Source organism: Haplochromis burtoni, unplaced genomic scaffold (assembly GCF_018398535.1).
Source record: "Haplochromis burtoni strain Fernald_Lab_line unplaced genomic scaffold, NCSU_Asbu1 Contig_409, whole genome shotgun sequence".
Lineage (NCBI taxonomy): Eukaryota > Metazoa > Chordata > Actinopteri > Cichliformes > Cichlidae > Haplochromis > Haplochromis burtoni.
In genome coordinates, this window is record NW_024582770.1 from 424,638 (window position 1) to 448,815 (window position 24,178).

Below are 24,178 nucleotides of genomic sequence, written 5' to 3' on the forward strand. Positions count from 1 at the left end.
GAGTAATGATAAAGCTTAGGGGGAAAACTCAACCAATAGCACTTCCGGGTAGGGTTCAATAAAATAAAAGCTTAAAAGCGTGCACAATTGTGTTTTTAGGACAGTAACTTTACAAGGGTAAAATAACACACACACACACACGACCGGTATTGTTACAGATTGTGTTGAGTCCCGCCGTGTAAAAGGCGTTGATCGTGAGCGCTCTGGCTTTTATTTTGAAGGTCCAAACTATGTGCATCTGGTGTCGTCGCGATTTGCTTCATGTTTGCGTTAGCTTGAAACCCCCTCGTGTGAGAGCACCAATGTACAGTACTGGGGACGTAATCACAGAAACCCAAAAGCGGAATAGAAAAAAGTGTGGCCATCGATGGTTTTAGCGTGAGATGAGGACGGCGTTTCTGGAGGATTCATGGTGAGTTTCTGTAAGTGGATTTCCACAGCAATCTGATTAAAATGATGGCTACACAGATGGAAACTTCACGGAACTTTAGTATAATTTCGCCAGCTAACCATAGCTAGCTTGGAGTGTCAGGCCACTCCGAAACGTTTGTTCACTTTTTGGGGATTGTCCGGATAAAGTGTCACTCACTCAAACTGGGAAACAGCGCCCTGTAAGGGGTGTGCTGGTGTTAGCAGCGCTCTTAGCTCATTTACTATATTGATTCCTAACGTGCTAGCTAACCCTAGCATAAGTTTCTGGCTAAACCAGGCGACAGCCGCCCTCATTTAAAACAGTTAAACTTCCTTGAGACAGCTATTCGTTTGAACATAAGGCGAAAATAACAAATTAGTCCGATTGTACCCGCCCGAGCATGTCTTGAATTCTTTAAACGTTATTTTACGTTTAGAAAAGTCCGAAGGGAATCATTTTAATCTTTATCTAGTCTAAAAATATTTCTGGTTGCAGAAGGATGACTTTCTGCAACTGAGTTCAGCGATACGTAGTGGTGATTAATTTTTAAATAGAAATCAGGGCAAGCACTTACAAACTGGCATTATGTAAGGGGTTGTTAAGTTAACGGTCAGTCACTGGGTGTCCCTGTACCCTCTGAGCTTTACTGGGCCGTGTATATTTTTACTGACCTCCTGAAAACAACTGAAAAAAATTATAATGGTTAAGGTTGGCATTTAGTGTGTTATGTTGCACCGATTGCACCGGCCACCTATAAAACATCCACACAAGAGCATTGATGTAATTTGAGCAGGTGGGTGTGGATGAAAGTTCCAGTTAGTAGTGTAACCACATCTGCAAGACACCAGTGGTAGAACTGCCCTAAAAAGCTTTCTTTCTTAAAAACGACATTAGATGGCAGTGTGGTATTAATGTAACGTCTCAACTTGTCTGAACTGGATGACTTGAAGATTATGGTTGGTTGGATAGAATACTCTGTCCATTTTTTAGATGTCTGAATGTTGTGTGTAAGCCTTTACAGGACAAGTGAATGAATATCATAATTGTAAAGTAAAGATCCTACAATAATACAAAGAAGACAGGAGAAAACAACCCCAACAGTCATATGACCCTCTATGAGCAAGTGCTTTGGCGATAACCGGTCGGGGTTATGAATGAGTGATGTAAAGGTGAAATAAAAATACCAGAGTGTAATGGATTGAAAATTGTAATACGTTTATAAGGTATTCCTGCATATATTCAAACAGGTGTGATTACATAGCAAACCAGTAAAGAAGGATGGAAGCAGGATGTGTGCACATTTCCTGATTTATTGCTTTGTTTGCTCAGAAAAAGTATGGGAATAGTTGCTGCATATTTAAGAGTCATTTATGATTGTGTTTTATGATGTAAGCTCCACCACCACTGTCCCACCCTTGTAGATAATTATAGTCAAGCAGTATTTACTCGGTCTTGTTTGAATGCTTCAATATGTTAAGACAGTGGTTCCCAAAATTTTTTGCTAGGCCTCCCCACACACACACACTTCTTTAACAACAATTAAGCAGATAATTAAGCAATAAATTACAGGTAGTGCTAAAATAAACTACAAACTCTTTTGTGCTACGTCCACACCTACATGAGTATTTCTGAAAACGCAGCTGTTTCTATGCGTTTGGGTCTTTCGTCCACAAAGTAAACGGCGTTTCGAATCACTGAAAACTTTGATTTTTAAAAACTCCCTTTTTGTGTTTACGTGCGGACGAGGAATACAGAGTTCGTCGCGCAAGGTCAAAGGTATGTGCCTTTTTGTCACGTCACGCTGTGCGCCACGTTATTGTTTACATGAGCTGAATTGCAGAATGGCAGATAGAGACAAAATACTGTTGCTGTTAATCTGACTATCTGCAGGTTTTACACGTTTACATATACACACGCAGTTACTGTCCCTCCATTTAGAAAGGCAGAGGCGTCACGGTGTAATTATTTTACGTGTAGTTGTGTTTTTTTCCTGTGTAATAATATTCAACATTGCTATCAATACATTTTTCAAAAAATGCCTCTCTGTGCAAAATAGGTTCAAAAACATAAACAGCTGTGGGATACTGTTTGTCCGTGATTTGAACCGGGGAAACAAATTGTGGCAGGATCAGCCTGATATTATTTGTATCCCACTGTAATTTTATTGTATAAAGAGCTAACATCTCCAACATGTCAGGAGTAGTTAGTCATTACAAGAAGTGTTTGTGAACTAAAAATCAAGAATGTAGGATACTGTTTGTCCGTGATTTGGAGAGCCCAGCGCGTGCTCCCGACGCAGGGAAAACCAATTCTGCAGGGGAGACCTACCTTGGCACTTGTGCAGGTGAAGCCGAATGGAATATGCTTCACCATATTTTCACCATATTTTCTAGTCTTTGGCTTGGAAGGAAGTTGGTTTGGAAACACATTTATCTCCTGCATATATTTATATTCATCTCCTGCTTTGCGTTTGTGTGCAAGCCCCGTCAAAAGTCTGTCCATTATGCTAGCAGTGTTCAAGCGCTTTTAACCTCTGTGTTAAGAGGAGCTTAAAAAAAGTGTTGTGACGGTCTCCGGTATGAGGAAGATTTGGTGTGCGTCCTTTTGTATGTGTTTTTGTTCATGTGTGTAGGTGGGTCTGTGTGTTTTTAAAGAGCATGAAGAAAAGCGAGTAGAACAAGATCATCAGTGCTGACAGTTGGCCTGTGCTTTGATGCCACGTTTACTGCTGTAGAAAACAGATGTACTGATGATTTAGAATGTGTGAATGGGTGAATGACTGAATGTAGTGTAAAGCGCTTTGGGGTCCTTAGGGACTAGAAAAGCGCTATACAAATGCAGGCCATTTACCATTTACCATAGATGTTTAAAAATAATGTTAGTAAAAATTTTGTATCCAACATAACCGCTCTGGGTCCGGGCTCTGAGCTTTACTGGCCCATGTATATTTTTACTGGCCTGCTGAAAACAGCTGAATAAATTATAATGTTTAAATATTAAAGCAGTTTAATTAATTTATTATTTGATTTTATAAGTGTGCATCTACATTAAAACTAATCTTGAAACAGTGGATGTGGTATAATCTGTCAGGGATTGGAGGATATCTGGGCTGAAAGCTTCATGGACAGAGAAATAGAGAGCTACTGAGTGGGCTGTGGGCTGGAAATCTCTGTACAACACGTTCTAGTCTTTGCTGCACAGTGTAAAACAATGTCCACACAGGAAGACCCTTACATTCAGTTCTTGGTCAGCTTAATGGGAAAAAATGCAGATTATCCATGATGCCCTTTTACTCTCCTGGTCTTACCTGGGAGCTGCTTTTGACTCTGTATTGCTATTTTTGTGTTATTTGTCAGTCAGCACACCTGATCTGTATAATTTGTATACCAGGATGTTCCAGCTGTATGCGGATGGTAATGTATTTGCATAGTTCTTAATAGAATTGACAGCTTGTTGAGGCAGTGCAAACCCTGATGTCAAATATTTAACTATCATGTGTCATAACCATTATACAGTACCATAAGTTTGGTAATGGTATTCTCAGTATTTCCTTTACATGGAAGTGTCACTAAGGTTACATCGTAGTTGTCTTTAAGGTCCTCAACTGTCATTTTGTCAGGCTTTATTTGCAGTTTTTATGAGCAGTGTGCAGGAGAGAAGCAATCATGTGACTACGTCTGGGCTTAGTTGTGACTGCTCCCTATTCTTTGGAAGACGGTGTGCTATACTGGTTGACACTACACCATTGTGTTACATAGACTGGTAATACAAGAAAAGCCTAGACTGCAAATAAGGTGCTGTTGGCATTTTGGCAGCCATATTTAATAAATATTTGGTGTGGACTTTGGCCTATTTGTGTCTTTGCAAACATTTTAACTGCACAACAGAACTACAGAAACTGGGTACCTTTGAAAAGGAAAGCAGTTAGATCAACTTTTAAATTCAAAGATTACTGTCATGGATGAAGAGTGTTCTTCGTGTGGATTTCTTTGTGTTGCAACATATTTACTTAGGGCAAAGCAGGAAGTACTTCCCTCTGTGCTTTTTAATGAAGACTTTATATATCTGAATGAACATTTTAGCTGCTGTTGTTCCTATTTTTCAGTGTTCTGTCACTTTTTTCCCTGTATATAGATAATTTTTCTAAGTTACCTTGAACTCCTATGCAAATTGAGTGAAGCAGGATCCTGCAGGTCCCTGAACTACTTAAATAAACAAAGTCCTACGGAGCCAGTGAGCACTATGACTCTCTATCCGGTATGGCAGAATGGAGTACGGTGCATCATATTTGTCTCCGTTTTAATTTGAACTCCTACAGTAATTCAGTCTTATGGGAGTAGGCGGCCACTTGGGACGGTTTTGACACATGATGTAACAGCTTGCACACACATTCCAAGTTCAACTGCAACTTTCCAAGGGTTTGTCTGTGCCAGTAAGTGGGTTTGTGCACTGGCATGCAACCAGTCTTTATCAGGCAATAAAAATGCTTTAGAAGTCTTAAGAGTTGAAATAACACAAGATAAGAAAACTGAAATATTCTCTTACCTCATGAACACAGACCGTAACTCAGACAAGGGAGGCCTACAGTTCTTTAGTTGTTTGGGATTCTTTTGTGAGCTCTTGGATGAGTTGACAATAGACTCTTATTTTGATTGGCTGGCCACTCCTGGGAATGTTCACCACTGTTCCAGGTTTGCTCCATTTATGGAGAATGGCTCTCACCATGGCTTGTTGCCGTCCCAAAGTGTAAAAATGGCTTTGTAGCCCTTTTTACACTGATAAATGTCAACAACATTGTTCTTGAGTCTCTTTAGATCATAGCAGTAGCAGAATACGTTTTTTGGCATTATTTAGCACAGAAGATTTGGCGTGATTTTCATCGGTGCAACACAACTCGGTTACTTAACCAAAAAAATCTATTTTCCTTACAAATGTAAAACATACTGTGAATAGGCATTGTCACCGTAAACAAATAATTGACCAAACACAAATTACTTACTTTTTGTAGTTATATAAGTGATGTCTTGAATCAGTAGGTTAACAGTCAACAGCTCTTGAATGAGTTGACAATAGACTCTTATTTTGGTTGGCTGGCCCCTCCTGGGAATGTTCACCACTGTTTTATTTTTAATTTTATTTCAGAATATGTGCTTTCTTTGGTCAATATAATGGCAGTGAGAGATGTTTCAAAAAAGAAAAACCTGTTTAAGAAAGCAACTGAACAATGTGTTACACTTCCTTTTCTTTTAACGTGTTGTGAACTTGGGAAGCTTGTTGTATAGGTGGCATGTATATTAGCTGTTTAGCACTGCCTTTGCATATTATTGATTTTGCATAAAAAGAAAGTCCTGCTTCAATATTTATTGAAAAATACATTACATTCAGAATTATTTGTATTTATTGAATAGCATAAAGACCAATATATTTCAGAAATAAGCGGTTATCTCTTTGTACACCTTCTAACATTTGGAGATGAGTTCACTGTTACATTCAGTGATTGATATGACTGGCTTTTGAACTGTACACAGATTTCAAGCTAGATTCTCCAACTCCTCTTTAGCGTGTTTTTTTTTTAAAGATACGTTCAAATTTTTGTATAAGACCACGCAGCTTTCAGCTTCACCTATTGATCTTCAGTCAGCTTGGGCCCAGGCAAAGCTGGATCCTTTACAAGTGGTATAATATTTGCGTGTTTGCATGCTAAAGTGTTAGCTGTTGATGCAAGGACGAGCTGTCAATTCAGTTTCATGCTGACAGCAGATCCTGATATTGTGATTTTTCACTACATAAACATATCTGTTTTCATTGCTTCCTTAAAGCCGTTTTAAGAGATGCAATGCATAGTGACGTTTCTGTCAGTTGTGAAATGTCCCTCATTCATGACTTTATTCAGACATCCCCACATAATTAAAAACTATAGTATGGTTGCCTCCTCTTATGATTCTCTCTCAAGTCTCATGCCCTATAGGGAGAATGGTCAAAACCTGTCTGAACATAATTGCCTGAGTTGCACACGTCTGCTTACAAAAGGTTAATAATTAGACCCACCACTGAATGTAACCTTTCCCTACTGGTCAGTTACAAGTCGAGGTTGTATTTGTATCCAGCTATTTGACTTTGATAAATACTTTCAGCTTCATAGGAATAATAGCGTGCTGCTTTAAATGTGAATGTTGCATGTTTTTAGGCACATGGCCCAGCACTGATGACCGTTAATTATTCAGAGAGAGAGAAAAAGGATCGTTAGGGCCTAACGGTAAATTTCAATCTGTTTTTCTTCTTCTACTGACATAGGTAAGCTGTGACACAGACTAAAAGATTAGTTGTCAAATAATTTGTTAAACATAATGTTGTAGTCTTTTTTTTTTTTATTCTTTGTATTTTTAAAAAATATAGGTAAAAATATATTTGTAAAGTTAATGTTTATATGTATAAATTCAAAGTCAGTATTTGCAGTAGTGGTTATTGTATCAATATATTGTGCATAAATGTTTTCCTGTAACTATCCCTACTATGACCCCTTTAATCATTCATTTAAATTGACTTAATTAATGTAGTTCAATTTAGTTTGTGCAGTTCAATTCAGTTTCATGCTGACAGCAGATTTGGTTTGATAATCACTGAATTAATTGGAGTCAAATTCTTGCACCTTTTAAATGTACAGTGGCAGCTAAACACTATTTAAAGCTGCTTTAATATTTTTTGAAATTATTAGTAAATCATTACTATGCGTTTTCATTTTAGTTTAACATTGCATAGACGTTTTTTCTTTCTTTTTTTTAAACAGGGTCATGAAAAACAGCACTTAACAATTTCATGTCTATTACTGCAATAGGGAATTACTTTACTTTGTAATAATAACTAGAGGCATATGATATAGAGTATGAAGTGCCAAGCCTTTGTTCTTCATTGTTTGCTGTCACATACTCTGTGAATCATTGGCATTATTTCAATTGAACCCTACCCTCGTCTCCTGCTCCTCCCCCAGCTCTATGTCTGTGTCGCGCTACCTCTCTCACTTCCTTTCTCTCCTGCTGTGTGCTGGGTTGCGCATGCTCTCCCTTCGTTCCTCAATACATCCATGATAACGGCAAAAACAAATCCTTGGATAATAAGAATATAATAATAACAATCAAAGATTGCTTTTTAGCCAAGAATCTGTAGAGGTGTGGCATGGATATGCATCTGGGTTCTGTGCAGATAAGTCCTCACGTAAGTCAGATGGGCCTTTTTGTCATTTAGCATGATTCCATATATTTTTTTATTTGTTCGTTTGTTTTAAATCATCATCTGATTATTGCTGCTCATTTTCTTTTCTCCCTTCTGTACGTTGAGCATCTCTGTCTGCCTCCTATTGCTGTGTCATTCCTGCCTTTGCGTTCTGCATGCATCCCTGCCCCCTCCCATACCTTAATGCTGGCTTCTGATGCTGTCTTGTGATGCTTGAGTGGAACCAACCGCATGCTGAATACAATTTAGGGTAAATTACAGGATTTACCCGTGTATGTAACACCAGAATTAATGTTGCTTTAACTAAATCACAGATATAACACTTGGCATGAATACTTGGTTGAAATTGGGTTGAAGAACATGGTGCACCACACTGCTGTGATAGCTGATAGAATTCTTAATAATTAAAGTGAGGGTGCCTTTTCCTGCAGCAAAGCCCTCATTCTAAACAAAACAAAACCAGCTTTTCTATTACTTAACGGTTAACAACAGACATCATCCACATTTCTTTCAAGGTACTTGATTTTGGAGGCAATGATGGAAAGCTACAAAATGCTACTGAAAACATACTATATTTGAAAGATGTAGAGGTCCAGGCCTGAAAGTGAAGCCAATGTGGATACACCTTATACCTGCTATTTTAGCAGAAGGAAGTGGATTGTGTAGAACGCTATACATGGAAAATAGCGCTACTACCCATTTGATTTGTGACCCCAGTAAACACTTTCAGTGGAGCTCAGTGGCTAGATTCATGGCTCTGTCCTTCAGGGTAGGACCATCTTATGATACTTCAGCTTCTCAGTCTCAAACCTTGATTGTCAGATGTGGTTTCAATAGACTAGCTGCAGTTATTTCTTCAAGGCCATGCTTAGCTTACTAGTTTCTCTTGTGTTATTTCCATTAAACTCAAAAGTTTGCAACAGAGGCAGCATAATGATAACAACACACTGACTATCTGTGAGTTGCTAGCTGTATGTTCTGTGGAAGAAATATTGGCTCAAGTTTTAGGATTTCTGCTTTAAAATGGTGTTAGTACCTGACAAGAGCAAGACTGTTGATTTAGAGCTATATGCTAACAAGTGAAATGTTTACATCTTTACCGTTGTACTCAAATGCCAAGGAAAAGAAAATGTTAAGCATCACTGCTTTAGTTACATTATTGTATAACGATAGACTAACTTGGTTGTAGTTTCATATTCAAATCTTTCTCAATTTCACGATTTATTTGCATTTTTATATGTAAACATGGGTTTAAATAATTTGAATAACATCTATTTATGATTTTATTTAGATTTAACACACTATATTGTATACACGATATAGTGTGTGTATACACTATACATTGCCCTTGGTGCTAAACAAATTTCCCCTTGTGGGACAACAAAGTACTGAATTGAATTCAAACTTGTGTTTTTTTTTCTAATCTGTAACCATAACATTATTCTATAAGGCAGAGATCATAGAAATTGATAAAATTAAGAACAAATTTGACAGCTCGGAACTTTTACCCCTTATGTCCTTATGTAAATTGGTCTTATTTATCCTTAGTGACAAAGGAAGATGAATGTCAAGATTTGAACAGGCTCATCTTTTACTATTTTGTTTTTAGGTGTGTCATTTATGTGCCTATTGCATCCCTTAAATGACATCGTTCAGGTTGTTTCCCTAAGACTAGCAGGATCTGGAACTACCTGTTTAAGCAACAGAAAGACACAGAGGATGTTTCTTAGACAGTACTACAAGGCAAGATCATCACAACCAGGGCATTTTACATTAGCAGTCAGGATAAACAGGCGCACAAAAGTGTTTAACCCAGGGTTAAATTGTTTGTCTTGTAGCTTTGTTAAGCTCTTTCACAGAACATCTCAAGCACATTATGGATAAACAGGGTTTTGAAACCTTCATCCATGCCATGGCTCCTCCTCCACCTTATCCTGGACTTTTTAAAAAAAAGTATTTTTTGAGACATTTTTTGAGACTTTGTAATTTGACCAACTAAATGTAATACAAAGTTTTGGCTTATCCAGATAACTTTGTAGTAAAAAAAACAACAACACATTTTTGCACATGTCGAGGAGCGTGTCAGGCTACCTTTCACTGTGTGTTATACTTGTATAACTATGCATGTGACAAATAAAGAACCTTGAACCTTGAATATTATATGTTACCAGCATTAGTGATATACCTCATTTGCCTAAATATATAGACAGACTGGTAAAACACAACTGATATGGTTTCTTCCTTGCAGCAAATAGAAGCAATATTGTCTAGTGAATAAACAAAGCTATCATCATGTTGGAGGAGCTATAAATCCTTTAAAATGACATATTGCAGGATCTGGTATTTATTCAGAATAATGGGTGAATGGAAGAGGAACAATAATTTTTTTCTCACAGAAGACAGTATGACAGTTTACATTTAAAAAGTACTATAAATTATGTCTTTGCCAATCCAAAGTTCTCGCATACGTCTTTCTGTGTTTCTGTTAAGCTGAAAGTGTTATTAGCTGCATAGCTGGTGCTACAGGTTTTCTTACGTCACATTACTAGGTGTGTCACTTTGGCCTTGTAAAGTAAAGCACTGTTGTAGAGCATGTTTTCTGTCGGGTAAATAATGTGTTAGCGTGTGTTCTTCATAAATATGAATCATTTTTAGTGTAGTTTTGTTTATTTTCATGCTTCAGCCTCTGAATATTTGGAAGGCCCAAGTGAGTATGATCTGTGGGTGTTGTGTATAAAGAAAATAATGTATAAGATAATGTTTTACACATTTTTATTTTGATCTTACCTACAGCATTTTTATTTTCCCCCAGGAGCAGTATTTTCTGAGAATGCAAAGGAACAAAGAGAAGAAATCAATGGAAAAGATGGGAGAGTCAAATCAGGTATGATTTTATGTCTTGGCTCAATTAAAAAAAAAAGTATATAGTTGTTGTGAAGCAGATGCATATGTAGTATATAGTTGAAATTCAAGGATGTGTGGAGATGATAATATTCCTTCAGACCTCAGTGAAATAACTGAGAGACGTATTTCTTTGTTTTGCATACTAAATTAAAATGACAAAAACTGTCTGTGTGTGTCTCTGTGCGTGTGATGGTTACACTGTTTTCTGGTTTAGTGTAAGAGGAAACTGAGGGTGTGTGTGGCAACATGCAACAGAGCAGATTATTCCAAGCTGGCCCCCATCATGTCTGGGATCAAATCCCACCCAGAAGACTTTGAACTGGAAGTTGTGGTGCTTGGTTCACATCTCATTGATGACTACGGGTAAGACGACCCAACTTTTTTCCTTTGCAAATGCCACTTTTTCTTTTCTTTTTCACTTGTGGACCTTCAGAAGATGCTCACAAAATAGCCAACAACATTTTGTTTGCTCGGTGACCTGTAAACCACCAGTGCATCCAAACCACATAACTGATTTACTAGGAGTAAAATTACATAGCAACTCATGCGGTTTGGTTGCTGAGGAAAAGATTACAGTTGTGGAGTGACGGCAAAAAAACATTGATATCAATAGTGAGTTTGAGATTTGAGAGATTTGTGATATTTATCCAGTTTTGGTGTCTAACGGATGGGATTCGAACATTTGTAAAGGAGTCAAACAACTGCACAGACAGTATAACAATGGTCTGCATGTTTTAAGCAAGACCGAGTATATAAGCCTAGAATATTCATAGAGACATGTCATATTTTCCATACTCACTCAATATTTGTGTGCAAAAGATAACTCCGATAACTTGGTCAGCATTTAAAATTTGAATCTCACATTGCCAAGTTCCAAAAATAAGCTTCCAGTCTTTTTTTCTTTCTTTCTTGCATCTCAAAAACATTGCAAAAATGAAACCTTTTGTTGCCATCCCATGATTTGGAACTTTCAGTATACATTGTGCTGTTTGCAACTTACCGAAATGTTTTGTTTTTGCAGGAACACTTTTCGGATGATTGAGCAGGACGACTTTGACATTGGCTCGAAGCTCCACACTATTGTGAGAGGAGAGGACGAGGCTGCCATGGTGGAAAGTGTTGGGCTGGCACTTGTAAAACTCCCTGATGTTATACAGAGACTGAAACCTGACATCCTGGTCGTACACGGTGATCGTTTCGATGCTCTCGCTTTGGCTACTGCTGCAGCATTAATGAATATTAGAATACTTCACCTGGAGGGAGGAGAGGTGAGGAAACCCAGTTGAACAGTTTCTCCTTCATTAGAGGCAATTACATTTCTTGAAAGCAGCACACAATGAAAAGAAAATGAAAATATGGGGGCAATATTGCATCATAAGTACTTAGATTTTTTTATGCATTCTGCCAGTGCAGAATCTTTTCTTCTTTTTGTTTTACCCCTCAGCTGTAAAAGGCTGATGGGCTGGGCGGGTGGACAGCTTGGACACCCAACTATGTCATAACAGTATCTCAAAAGTTGTCACCTAGAGTTTTCTAATTCATACAATAGGTGCATCTTCAAAAACATGCCAGAGGAGTTTGAATTTTGGTGACCTTGACCTTGAGATCAAGTTCAGAGGTCAGGTTTTCTGAAAATCTTGTGATAACAAAAGAAGGGAGTCACCTAGAATTTAAAACATAGGGGACACTAGCTACTGGAGGATGGGGGTGGTTACATCAGTATTATTATTATTTTTTAACTCTATCCTGTGCTGCTTGTTCCAGGTTAGTGGTACAATTGATGACTCAATCCGCCATGCTATCAGTAAACTGGCCCATTACCACGCCTGCTGCACACGGATGGCAGAGCAGCACCTCATAGCTATGTGTGAGGACCACTCTCGTATCCTCCTTGCTGGCTGCCCTTCATATGACAAGCTGCTATTGTCTCATCACAGAGAGGACTACATGGATATCATCAAAAGCTGGTTGGGTATGCAGAAATATATTCACAGGACAAAATTATTTAATGAGAAATAAGTCTACGTTTGTATTTTATGTGATATTTGCATCTTGCAGATGACAAAGTCCAGGAAGGTGACTATATTGTAGCATTGCAGCACCCGGTCACGACGAACATCCAGCACTCTATTAAAATCTATGGGCTGATGCTGGATGCGTTGATTTCCTTCAACAAGAAGACTCTCATCCTCTTTCCCAACATTGATGCCGGTTAGCTCCACCTGTGGTTACTGTTTTTAAAGTCCTCTTTTCAATAAGGTTTGGACACTCAAACAAAAGTTGAGAAAAATAACATAAGCATTTCTCCTATAAACAGGAAGTAAGGAGATGGTACGTGTTATGCGAAGAAAGGGGATTGAGCAACACCCAAACTTCCGAGCAGTGAAGCACATTCCTTTTGAGCAGTTCATCCAGCTTGTGTCACATGCTGGCTGCATGATTGGAAACAGCAGCTGCGGGGTACGAGAGGCTGGGGCCTTTGGCACACCTGTCATTAACCTGGGAACAAGACAAACAGGCAGAGAAACAGGTAGGTGTAACAAGAATGTCAATTGCCCTGAGCTTATCTCATACAAAGCTTCACAGGAGCTAAACAAAGGCGCAACGTTTTCTTCTTCTTCTTTTTTTTTTTTAAGTCATGCAATATCAAGAGGAAAAGGTGAAAAAAAGTTACAGCGGGAATGATTATCCCATCATGAACTTTCTCATACTATTCCCATAATATCCGCTATCAATCCCATCTCCAGGAGACAAACACCCAGCACTATTAGTAGACAGTCAGGTCATCATAGTCCAAAAGACGTTTTATTTATTTTTTTAGTATATGTTAATGATTGAGTAATATAATGTCAGTATGTGTGGTATAGCTGGAAAGAATCATTTACTGGGACATGAATTAATTGTCCTTGAACATTTAAAGGATTGAGGCTGCTGGAAGACAAAATAGTACAAAAACATCAAGGTTATTTTCCTCAACCTACCAAGCTGTATTGTTCTGCTAAATCTGTCTCAGGTTGTTTTTCTTATTAACTTGAGGACATTTTTTTTTCTCCCAGGTGAAAATGTTTTACATGTCAGAGATGCCGACACTCACAATAAAATCTACCATGCTCTGGAGCTGCAGTTTGGAAAGAGATACCCCTGGTATGGCCAGTGTGCAATCTTCATTTGTCCCCTGGGTGTTTGATCAAATTTTTAACTGTGTATTTTCATTTGCCAAGCCTTCTTTCAATGAAGGAACTGCTGTATATTTTCAGTAACTTTACTTACAGTGCCAGTTAAAGTCCTGTTGAACAGGATTTCAAAAATATGTTGGAAATTAGTCTGTCATTATCAGTTTGTCACATTCAAGTTGTGTGACCTGTTTTTCCTCTGCCAGCCAGTACTTACTTTTTGCATATCTATCAAATGAGTCAGTTGATGAATTGTCTTTGTTAAAGCCCTTTAAGATATTAGAAGTAGCAGGAAATGGCAGGATGTATATGATTATTGTGTGCAGTCTTAGAAAGAAGAAAACTGTGTTACTTTACCAAACTGTTCGTCTATAAGGCAGATTTTATCCAAATTATTTAAAAAAAAAAAGGGGTTATGGCAGAGTCACTGTCTGTGACATAATTAAAAAAAAAGGTTTGAGAATCAGGAGAAGGTAATAATGTAACAATGGGTTACACTGAACTGTATTTGGAGTCAAAACAAAATTTTAAAAAATGTTTATATAAGCAAATATGTTTGTTTGTTTGTTTGTTTGTTTAAATTAGTTCTAAGATTTATGGTGATGGCAACGCAGTGCCTCGTATTCTCAAGTTTCTCCGTTCTATTGACCTGGACGAGCCTCTCCAAAAGACCTTCTGCTTCCCTCCTGTGAAAGATCCGATTTCTCAGGACATTGATCATATCCTAGAGACACAAAGTGCTTTGGCCGTCGACCTGGGAGGGACCAACCTCAGAGTGGCCATTGTCTGCATGAGGGTAGGCTGGATGAACACTAAACTTTAAATGTTTTTTTAAATGTTTCTTCATTTTCACTTTCAAAAGCTTTTGTCTGTTCTGCTGTTTTGTTTTTTAAACTTTTCCAGGGCACCATAGTGAAGAAATACAGCCAGCCCAATCCAAAGACTTTCGAGGCCAGAATGGAGCTCATATTAAAGATGTGCAATGATGCCATGCGGGATGCTGTGGGCCTTAACTGTAGAATACTTGGTGTCGGTATGAAAACACACTAATACTAAAACACATTTACACATAGGAAAAAAACCCAGCACAACAATTTCAGATTTATTTCTGCTCTTTAGGAGTGTCCACTGGTGGGCGTGTAAACCCCCAAGATGGTGTGGTCCTTCACTCCACAAAGCTGATTCAGGAGTGGTCTTCTGTGGACCTAAGAACGCCCATATCAGATGCTTTACACCTACCCGTCTGGGTTGACAATGATGGCAACTGTGCTGCACTGGCAGAGAGGAAGTTTGGTCACGGCAAAGGAGTGGAGAACTTTGTCACAGTCATCACAGGAACAGGTGAGAAGTTTTTGTTTTTTAAAGTTTTTCAGATGAGGATCTTCATCTATTTGCTTGATAACTAGTGGTGCAGCGGATCACGGTTGATCCGTAATCCGAACCGATCCCACTCCACGGTTCGGCACGCACGTGATCCGAAGATTCGAAAAAGAAGAAAAAAAAAAGTATATGTATGGTGTGCGTGGTGGGTCTGTCAAGCACTAGTTATGGCCAGCGTTAGCAGTCCAAGTGGAGGAGCAGAGGAGTTTGCGGTATTTAAGCAGCCCTTTGCTGCCCAGTCCGACCGGGCTAAAGCTATTACAAAAGCTATTGGGGTGTTTAGCTGCAGACGGGAGGCCGTATTCCGTTGTGCAAAACAAGGGGTTTAAACTATGATGAACGTGCTTGAGCCACGCTATGATATCCCGTTCGCGTCCACTTTAGTGGCAAGATCGTTCCAAGCATGTATGAGCAGGAAAAGATTTAAGTTATGGCTGAACTGTCCCAGGCATCTTCTGTTGCCCTAACTACTACAAATGGGTGGACCTCCAGGGCAACGGAAAGCAACGTGACAGCTCATTATATCACAGCGGAGTGCGATATAATGAGTGGTGTGTATTATTGTAGGGTCTACCTTACAATATAAAGCGCCTTGAGCCGACTGTTGCTGTGATGTGGCGCTTTATAAATAAAATTGAATTGAATTGAGTGGTAGATACAAAGCCCTATGCTGCCCTATATTGTACCATTTTTTTTTTTTTAATAATTGCGTGGAATGAGTCTTGAGGTGAATGTTTTTAACAGGCAAAAAAATACTTCAATAATTAAATGTTAAATTTTTGTCTATTTTCTTTTTTTGCTGATCCGAAAATTGATCCGATCCGTGACTTAAAACCGTGACCCGATCCGAACCGTGAGATTTTTGATCCGTTGCACCACTAATGATAACTGTGAGACCTGTATGAATTCAAACAAACTACGATGATGATTTTTACAGCTGAAATAATATTTACTGCCTTATTCTTTTTGTAAATTACATCGTCTGGTTATTTAAGTCTCAGGAAGTAAAAAATATTTTGACTCTGTGTGCAGGTATTGGAGGAGGAATTATCCATCACAATGAGTTGGTCCATGGTAGTACCTTCTGTGCTGCTGAGCTGGGTCACATCATGGTTTCCCTGGAAGGCCCAGAGTGTATGTGTGGCAGCCGTGGCTGTATAGAGGCCTATGCATCTGGGATGGCCCTTCAAAGAGAGGCCAAAAAACTGCATGATGGTGAGAGATTTGTTTTGTTTTTGTTTTTTGTTTTTTTTGTTTTTGAATAGTGGATATTGGCTAAGCGCTTACCAACACTTGGCTTTAGAAACCTTTGAAAATGTAAAAATTGAAATCTCTCCACAAAAACATAAACACAAAATAAATCTTTATCCAGCAGCTAATCTTTTACAAGTTTTCTAACGATACCAGAGCAACAGAAAGTGCAACTAAATTTTACACCATCAACTTTTTTTTTTTTAATAGAGCATTGGCAGGATCGCCTCTAACGAAATGAAAATACTTTGTCAGTGTCGTCAGGAGCAGGGTTCATATCCATGTTGCTTGTATGCTGCTGTCATGATGACAGACTATCCAAGAGTAGGGATGGGTATCGTTTAGGTTTTATCCGATACCGGTGCCAAATCGGTACTTTTGAAACGGTGCCGGTGCTCAAACGGTGCTCAAACCGGTGCTTAAAGAATGGAGAACAGAAAATTGGTCCAAAAACCTCTCATGTTTAGCTGGTTTTTTGTAAAAAGATAACAATGTCAGCCTTTTCTGCAGCTATGGGGCATATATGGTATCACTCTTGGCTGGAAGCAGTGCTTAAACAATGGAAAAAACACAAACTTTGTCCAAAAACCTCTCATGTTTAACTATTTTCCACTTTTTCTTTGGTCATTTTAGCCTTTTTGGCCAGGGTGAAGGGAGTATCTGCCATCAAACAAGAAGACAGCCGCATGTAGCTATGATGATGTTTGCTAGTTCACCTTACATGCATTAATGTAATAACGTGGTTAGCCTACTCAAAGCCTACTATCCTCGCAAAGGTAAAATGATTGGCTAGAAGTGTATCACAGCTCAGGAAAAAAAAGCACCGAAATAAAGCACCGAAATGTGCGCTGCTTTTCTGTCTGGTTACTACCGTTTATGTCAGAACCCACCGGTACCCATCCCTACCCAAGAGTGTGAATGTATTGACACTAAGTGGTAGCAGCAGCAATCAGTATTATAGTGCAATAGTACTGAAACAGCATAAGTTCAATGTAAGCACAGAAGTAGCCTAAGTAGTGTTTACCCAGGAAATTTTAAGCAGATGCTAACACATGGCTCCTCCTTTGAGTGATAGAGATTTAACCTGCATTGATAGATGGAGTGGTCAACCTTTTATCCCCAATCATGTTTCTGACCTGTTGCCAGTTAATATTAGTATAATTAGTTCCCAACTTTTGAGATGTGTTGCTGGCATCAAATTCAAAATGAGCAAATATTTTTCATTAAATAGTAAAGTGACTCTGTTAAAATGTTTGATACGATTTTATATTTTCTGTTTTGAGTAAAATGTGGGTTTATGGGTTTGGGAAAGTGTTGTATTCTGTTTTTATTTACATTTTACACAGAAGGCCGGGGTGGGTTTTTTTGTTTGTTTGTTTGTTTTTAAATTGGGGCATGTATTTTCTTGATGGGGTAGAGAAAATTGTACCTCAACTCTTATGGTTTTATGTTGTATTCTATAATCTTTTTAAACAAATATATATTTATTGAGTTTTTGTTTAGCAACTCAGTCATCCATCACATGATAATCTGGTAAACAGTGAGATTGGTATTATTTAGATAAAACTGTATCCTGCAATGCTAGTTCCTGTTTCTTAAGCTGTAAAGTCAGTTTAAATCCAGCACAGGAATGCACGACGTCAGGAAGTAATTAAGCATAACACTTCTTGTTGTATGTCTCAAGTGGCTTCATTCCATTTATCATTATCCATGTGTTTTTTTTTGTTTGTGTGTTTGTTTTTTACAGAGGATCTGTTGAAGGTGGAGGGGATGGATATGAAACTCTCAGAGCCAATCACTGCTGCACATCTTATCAGTGCAGCCAAAATGGGAAACTCCAAAGCCGACGCTGTTCTGACCAAGGGTTAGTTCACAAAGGACACAGAGAAAATAGTAGAGAATAGTAGGTTCACCTAGCTTGAAAATGGGGTTGGCAATATTTCTACCTCAGCAGTGGTCTAAATTAGAGATGGCACGATACCACTTTTTTATGTCTGATACCGATATCATAAATTTGGATATCTGCCGATACCGATATGAATCCGATATAGTGTTTTTTAATCAATAAAACTCTTTTTTTTAAATATCTTGCTGCATTTTGTATAAGTTCATACTCAAGTTTAAATAAACAACAACACTAAAGCTATTCTGTTATACCTGTATGTAAAAAAATACACTGCACCCAAAATATTTCATAGTTCAGTAATACTGATCAATCTAATAAACTTAATCCTTCCTATTCTGGTATTTTAAAGAGTACTTAGCAGAAATATTAAGCAACCTAACTAACAGGGTTGCAAACTCCCAGCAAAAATTTATTTTTAATTTGATGCAGGTTGGAAAAAAATGCACAGAAATAAATTATTTTTCAAGAATAATTAAATAGATTCAACATCTTCCTTCAACAGAATTGCAGACTGCACAGATGGTATCTTCCCAAAGGAAAAAGCACTATAGCTTACTAGGGTATATTAGACTTAACAGTTACTATATACAGTAATGGACATCTTACATCAGATTAAAACTTTTGGGTGTAAGATTCAGATAATTATTTATTAAAAGCTAGTCATTTTAAATGAGAATAAGAAAGAAAAGTATGTCTTTGTGCCCCCTTTTCCCTGTGAATGCCATATAGAGATTGACAGACCACGTGACTTTCGCGCATTGCATGCCGGGAACTCGTGGCAAAACAATCCAAGTACCGCATCAAATGCAAGCATTTGCAGCACCGCAAAACGTTAATTTTCCAGTTCCAATAAATTCTTGCTTTTTCTTTGCCCCCCAAAAAAGGAATGTACAAAACGAAGGAGAACAATGTCGGTCCGTACAAAGACGGACTTGATGAAAAGTCAAAGAAAAGATACGAGGAAAAAAATCAAAGGAGTGAAAGGGTCAGACCCGTACGAGCACACAGAGTGGACAAAAGACGTTAGCATGCTGCCCAACTTTCACCACACTCAGATTTATAATTATACGCTTCTTGGAGTGAGTGCATACGCTCATGAAGTTTTTAGTAACTTCCGGTCACTGCAACAAGCCCAGGTACAGTTTACCGACGGATGGGTGCAGGACCTTGAAATGCACTGTGTAGAACGAAAGACCATCGTACCTATCATAAGTTTACCAGTCTCACAAATCGTCGTCATAAATACACATTCGTTAACCGTTTATTAATAGGACCTTTGAGCTCAACGGTAATTAATTAGTAGTGGAAATAATTTCTGGTAGCATCACAGAAATGTAGCAGTGACAATAATATTGTATGCTGTAATCGCACTGGGCAACTGGTGATACAAAAAAACTGTTTTATCCTGTGAATAAAAGTATATGTTTTTGTCAATGTACCATAATAACAGAAGCGAAACGCAATATTGTGTCAGGACAATTCACTATTTATGCACAATAAATAAAGGAGCATAGTGCAACAATTTCTGTTCAGCGCCAGACTTGCTTGTAACCTATATCACCAATTATGTTAAGAAAAATGACGCATTAACTACAACAGCAGACTGACCTTCGTGTAAATGCTTGGAGCAGACTAACCTGTGAGCTGGAGTGTTCTGGGACGTTATATTTTGTCTTTGAATGGCTGCAATCCAGGCCATCCGTCGCGTCTTTGTTACTTCAGGAAACATGGCTTGAACAATTTCTCTTCAACGACGTAATCCGATAACAACCGATCTCTTTACCCGTCGGCTTCCCGTGGCTGTCATGCGACCGGCTATTGCAGTTAATAATACAACAGCTTCTTGACATTTTTGTGTTTCATTTTATCGCTGTATAACTGATTTCAATTGAAAGCCTGCGTGCGCTAGTACCTCTTGCCACGAGTTCCCAGAATTCTTTGCGGTTCTACCCGTGAATGACGTCACATTTTCAATCTCTATAGGCCCCCCTGGCTAAACTTTGCTAGATCCGCCCCTGCACAGTTACCAGCCGTCAGCTACGTAGAAAAAGATCCTGGTCTAGAAAGTAATATTAAATAAATTCTAACAGCAGCTTATCAAGCTTAAACGTGCTGCTGTTGTTCAGCCACTGGTTTCCTCTACAAATACACACAGCCGCTCTATCATGTGAGCACACTGCTCCAACGTGCTACGGTTATGGGCCGAGTTACGCCATGTCGCAAGTTTTGTGAGGTGTTTTTTTTGAGTAGGAGTTCTTCTGTGGGGTTAACACAGCCGTGTGTTACCGTTTATAACACACCCCTTTTGTTATATGAAAGAAATCTCAAAACCTGGCATACACGTGGAAACGGATGGAAATAGGCAGCCTGTTATTTAGATTATGTGGTAATGTTTTAAAAGATATATTTAAAAAAAGATAAAATATAACTTCCTTATGTGTTCTTACCCTTTTTAGCCGCCACTGCACTGGGTGTGGGCATCATCAACATCCTCCACATAGTCAACCCTTCACAGGTGATTCTGTCTGGAGTCTTGGCCTCTTACTACCAGGCGCCAGTGCAGCATGTCATCTCGCAGAGAGCGCTCTTCTCTGTCCAAAACATCAAGGTTGTAACATCAGACTTGGAAGAACCAGCTTTACTTGGAGCAGCCAGCATGGTGTTAGACTATGCAACCAGAAGAATATATTAAAGAACAAAATCATTAAAACCTGCAAGGCAGTTTTGTCCCTGTGGTCTAACAAACATACAAGTACAGTTATTATTTTCCAAAGTTGAAGTCTGTTAGTCGGATTAAAATCCGGAAACACATGTGAAGTGGGAGTGGATCTAGTGCATGGGCCAGAAATCCTAATTCTCTTTTGTACAGTGCCTATAGTATCGAGGTTGAATTAATCTCCAAAACTTATCTGTACAAGCTAGAACCTTCCTTCTGTGCTTGTGGTGTGGATGGATGGAATAGTCTATTTATAGAAACCTTGTGACCAAATTATAGCTGAATCTTGCTTCTGTTGCTTTCTTTCTATTGTAACTTTAGTTTTCTATCAATTTTGTGCAGATGTTGCATTTCCAATTGTATGGAACATACACAATTTACATTTTTAGTTTTTTGTGTGTGTTGTTGTTGTTGTTGTTCTTCTTCTTCTTTTTTATGAATGAAATAATCTAAAATGGTATTAAGTAACTTTAAATATACACCAATCTGTCACAACATTAAAACTACAACTCACTTACATGAAGAATACCCAACAATGTGGTAGTAGTCCCCAACAGCAGCACCAGCCTTGCCTTACTATAAAGATTCAACCCACAAGACCTTTGCCCCATTTAGAGGACAAGTGGGACATGCAGAGTACTAGGCAGGTGGTTTTAATGTTGTCGGTGTTTGGTGTATAATAAACATGATTAAAACTGCTTTGGATCTATGGATGCTATAGTATGATAAGAGGTTGGGGGGGTTGTTTGTTTGTTTGTTTTGTTTAAGTTTTTCCCAGGCTTGTTATGAAGATGTTATTCTTCTGAAGATGTACAACATGGTTTTTATGTACACCTTTATACTGCATTGCACAATACATGCTATTTGTAAGTTTTAAATACATTTCTGTGGATGTTTGTTTAATATTCATCGAGAAAATAAGTTTTAGACAATTGTAAGAAAAAGACTGAAGTTAATTAAGTATTTATTATTCAACTTTTTAGTTAGTGTCCAAAGAAAAATTGAAACTGCATAGCAGTTCAAACATTTTTTCTTTGCATCTTTGAACTGTTACAGTGAGTATACATCTAAGGTGTCATTTGACCAGATTAAAATATTTACTGTTTAGAAGGCAAAACACCTATTTAATCAATTTTTTCTTTCTTTTTTTAAATTAGTTTTCAAATTTTGATGTCTTCAGTTTTGTTTTAAAACTTATCAATGTTTAATTTATGTATTAAACATGCATTGAGGTCTTTATGAGGTTTTCACCTGAAATGCTTTTCCAGTGGACCTGAAGGAATTCCTACAAATGTTGAGCACTCGATAGTGGCTCCTCTCCTATCTGTTGACCAGATCAGTTTTAATATTAACGAACAAACACTGAACACTTTACGCCGATTCATCTGCTTGTTAACGCAAATCTCTAATCACGTCACAAAGCTCAGAACTTCTTAAACTTGCTTCATGAACACGCCAGTGTAGTCAAAAAAAACCCTCCAAAGTCACCAGATCTCAATCCAACGCAGCACCTTTGGGATGTGGTGGAAGGGGAAGACTGGCTTCATGGATGTCTAGCTGACAAATCTGCAGCAACTGTGTGTGGCTATCAACATGGGCCAAGATGTTTATTTTATCTTGTTGAATCTGTGCTAGCAACAGTTAAGCCAGTTTTGAATCTAAAAGGCTGTTGATATTTGTGTAATAAAGAACTTTTAATTACCACCGTTTGCAAGTTTCACTGCCGAGAATATGAGGCTGTTTTTTTACACCTTTGTTCTTTTTGCTCATTGATGAAATCAATAACTGAAAAAGCAAGAATTAATAAGTCAAAAAAAAGCCAATGGTGATAACTTCTAACAAGTTAGGTCTACGTCCAATGACAAATATAAAGATGAATTGCACTAAAAATGTATGCAAAATTCTGCCAGGCAGTTGTTGAAAGAAAGTGCATCTTGTAGTAGAGTGTAAGTCTATGAAAAAAAATCAAGCTATCAATTTTCATCTCATTTATGATCCCTTTCAAAGCCACCAGACCTCAAAAATAAGTCTTCCTACCCTGACCCCCTACTGGCCGCAGTGAAAGGCTACTGCCACCAGATTTTTAACTGTTAGATGGTGATTTCTAACTGTTAAAAGGGAGTTTTTTTCTTTCCACTGTTGCTAGTACTTGTTGTTGGGGTGGAATCCCCAAGAAAGATCTGCCGACTTCAAAGGACAGAAGAAATGTGTCTTATCAGACATTGGTGATCCAAGCACACTGACATAAAGGCTCTTAAAGGCTCTTAGCATGCCTTGTGTTGTGTGGGTGTTTTCGGTGTATTCTGACTCTGTTGAATTCAGCTGCCAGACATTTTTCAGTGTCCACCTGTCCCCAATCAGCTGCCCAACAATATAAATGCTGGCTAGGAGCTACTTGGTTAGTTAGTGTGTGAACTGGCCTTGAAAGTGGAGAGGTGTTCAGGTGTCCTTTGTGCATCTGTCCTTGAGACTAGTGTTAGCTGGGTGTCAGTTTGGGTTTGCTGAGGTATTTTTCGTTGCTGCTATAGTAGTGTAGGCTTCTCTTTGTGTTGGGTCTTTATTTATATATATATTATATATATTATATATAATATAATATAATAATATATATATATATATATAAATATATAAATATATATATATATATATATATATATATATATATAACTCTTTTGTTATATCAATACTACCCTGTTTTTGCTATGTTTTAATTGGTTGTAATATTGCTCACCCTCCCCCCCCCCCCCCCCCTTCCCCCCTTTCCTGGCCCTTGACGGGGATAGACCAAAAGCCATTTTGGTTTCTTCTGGTTTGACTCACATTCTGAGAAAAGGGGCAATGATCAGTGAGAAGCTGTAAAGCATCATGCCAAGAAAGACCACTGCAAATTTAATTTTTGTTTTGAAAGTGTTAAAGAAGGCACATACAGAAGGTTCAATGTATTTTTTGTGGATCTAACGGTAAATGGATTGTCTCTCATACAGTCCTTTTCTACTCCAGTGATGCACTCAAAGTGCTGTATAGAACATGCTTCATTCACCCATTCACACAAGTGCTTTTTTTTCTATGCCCAAGTGCTTCCTAACATTTGTACACAATCAAACACTACTGAATCAAAGCATTGCAGAGCAAATTGGGGTTCAGTATCTTTCCCAAGGATACTTTGGCATGCAGGCTGGAGCAGCTGGGAACCACCAAATAGTGGA

At 38.2% G+C, this 24,178-nt stretch overlaps 1 protein-coding gene and 1 long non-coding RNA gene across 5 annotated transcripts in view; one reads left to right on the forward strand and one right to left on the reverse strand.

Moving 5' to 3' along the window:
- The first annotated feature begins 244 nt into the window (after positions 1-244).
- Positions 245-22,676, forward strand: gne (glucosamine (UDP-N-acetyl)-2-epimerase/N-acetylmannosamine kinase). 4 transcript variants are annotated; one of them, XM_042213031.1, is made up of 15 exons: positions 252-412; positions 10,326-10,349; positions 10,455-10,526; positions 10,761-10,909; positions 11,568-11,814; positions 12,311-12,518; positions 12,605-12,757; positions 12,864-13,076; positions 13,603-13,690; positions 14,305-14,515; positions 14,623-14,752; positions 14,839-15,060; positions 16,132-16,314; positions 18,098-18,214; positions 20,713-22,676. In XM_042213031.1, the coding sequence occupies exons 1-15, from the start codon at positions 410-412 to the stop codon at positions 20,946-20,948; spliced, it is 2,256 nt and encodes a 751-aa protein (XP_042068965.1). In that variant the 5' UTR covers positions 252-409; the 3' UTR covers positions 20,949-22,676. The 4 variants fall into 4 exon arrangements, with proteins under 4 accessions (XP_005944550.1, XP_042068965.1, XP_005944547.1 ...); XM_005944485.3 differs by lacking the exon at positions 252-412 and adding an exon at positions 6,813-7,624; XM_005944488.3 differs by lacking the exon at positions 10,326-10,349 and having other exon boundaries at positions 245-412.
- LOC121812025 overlaps positions 10,845-24,178 on the reverse strand; it is a 35,909-nt gene continuing 22,575 nt past the window's right edge. Inside the window, exons 2-4 of the long non-coding RNA XR_006052825.1 lie at positions 20,704-20,847; positions 11,547-13,045; positions 10,845-11,024 (exon numbers count right to left, since the gene is read on the reverse strand). This is a non-coding gene — a long non-coding RNA (uncharacterized LOC121812025). The remainder of the gene's footprint in view (positions 11,025-11,546; positions 13,046-20,703; positions 20,848-24,178) is intronic.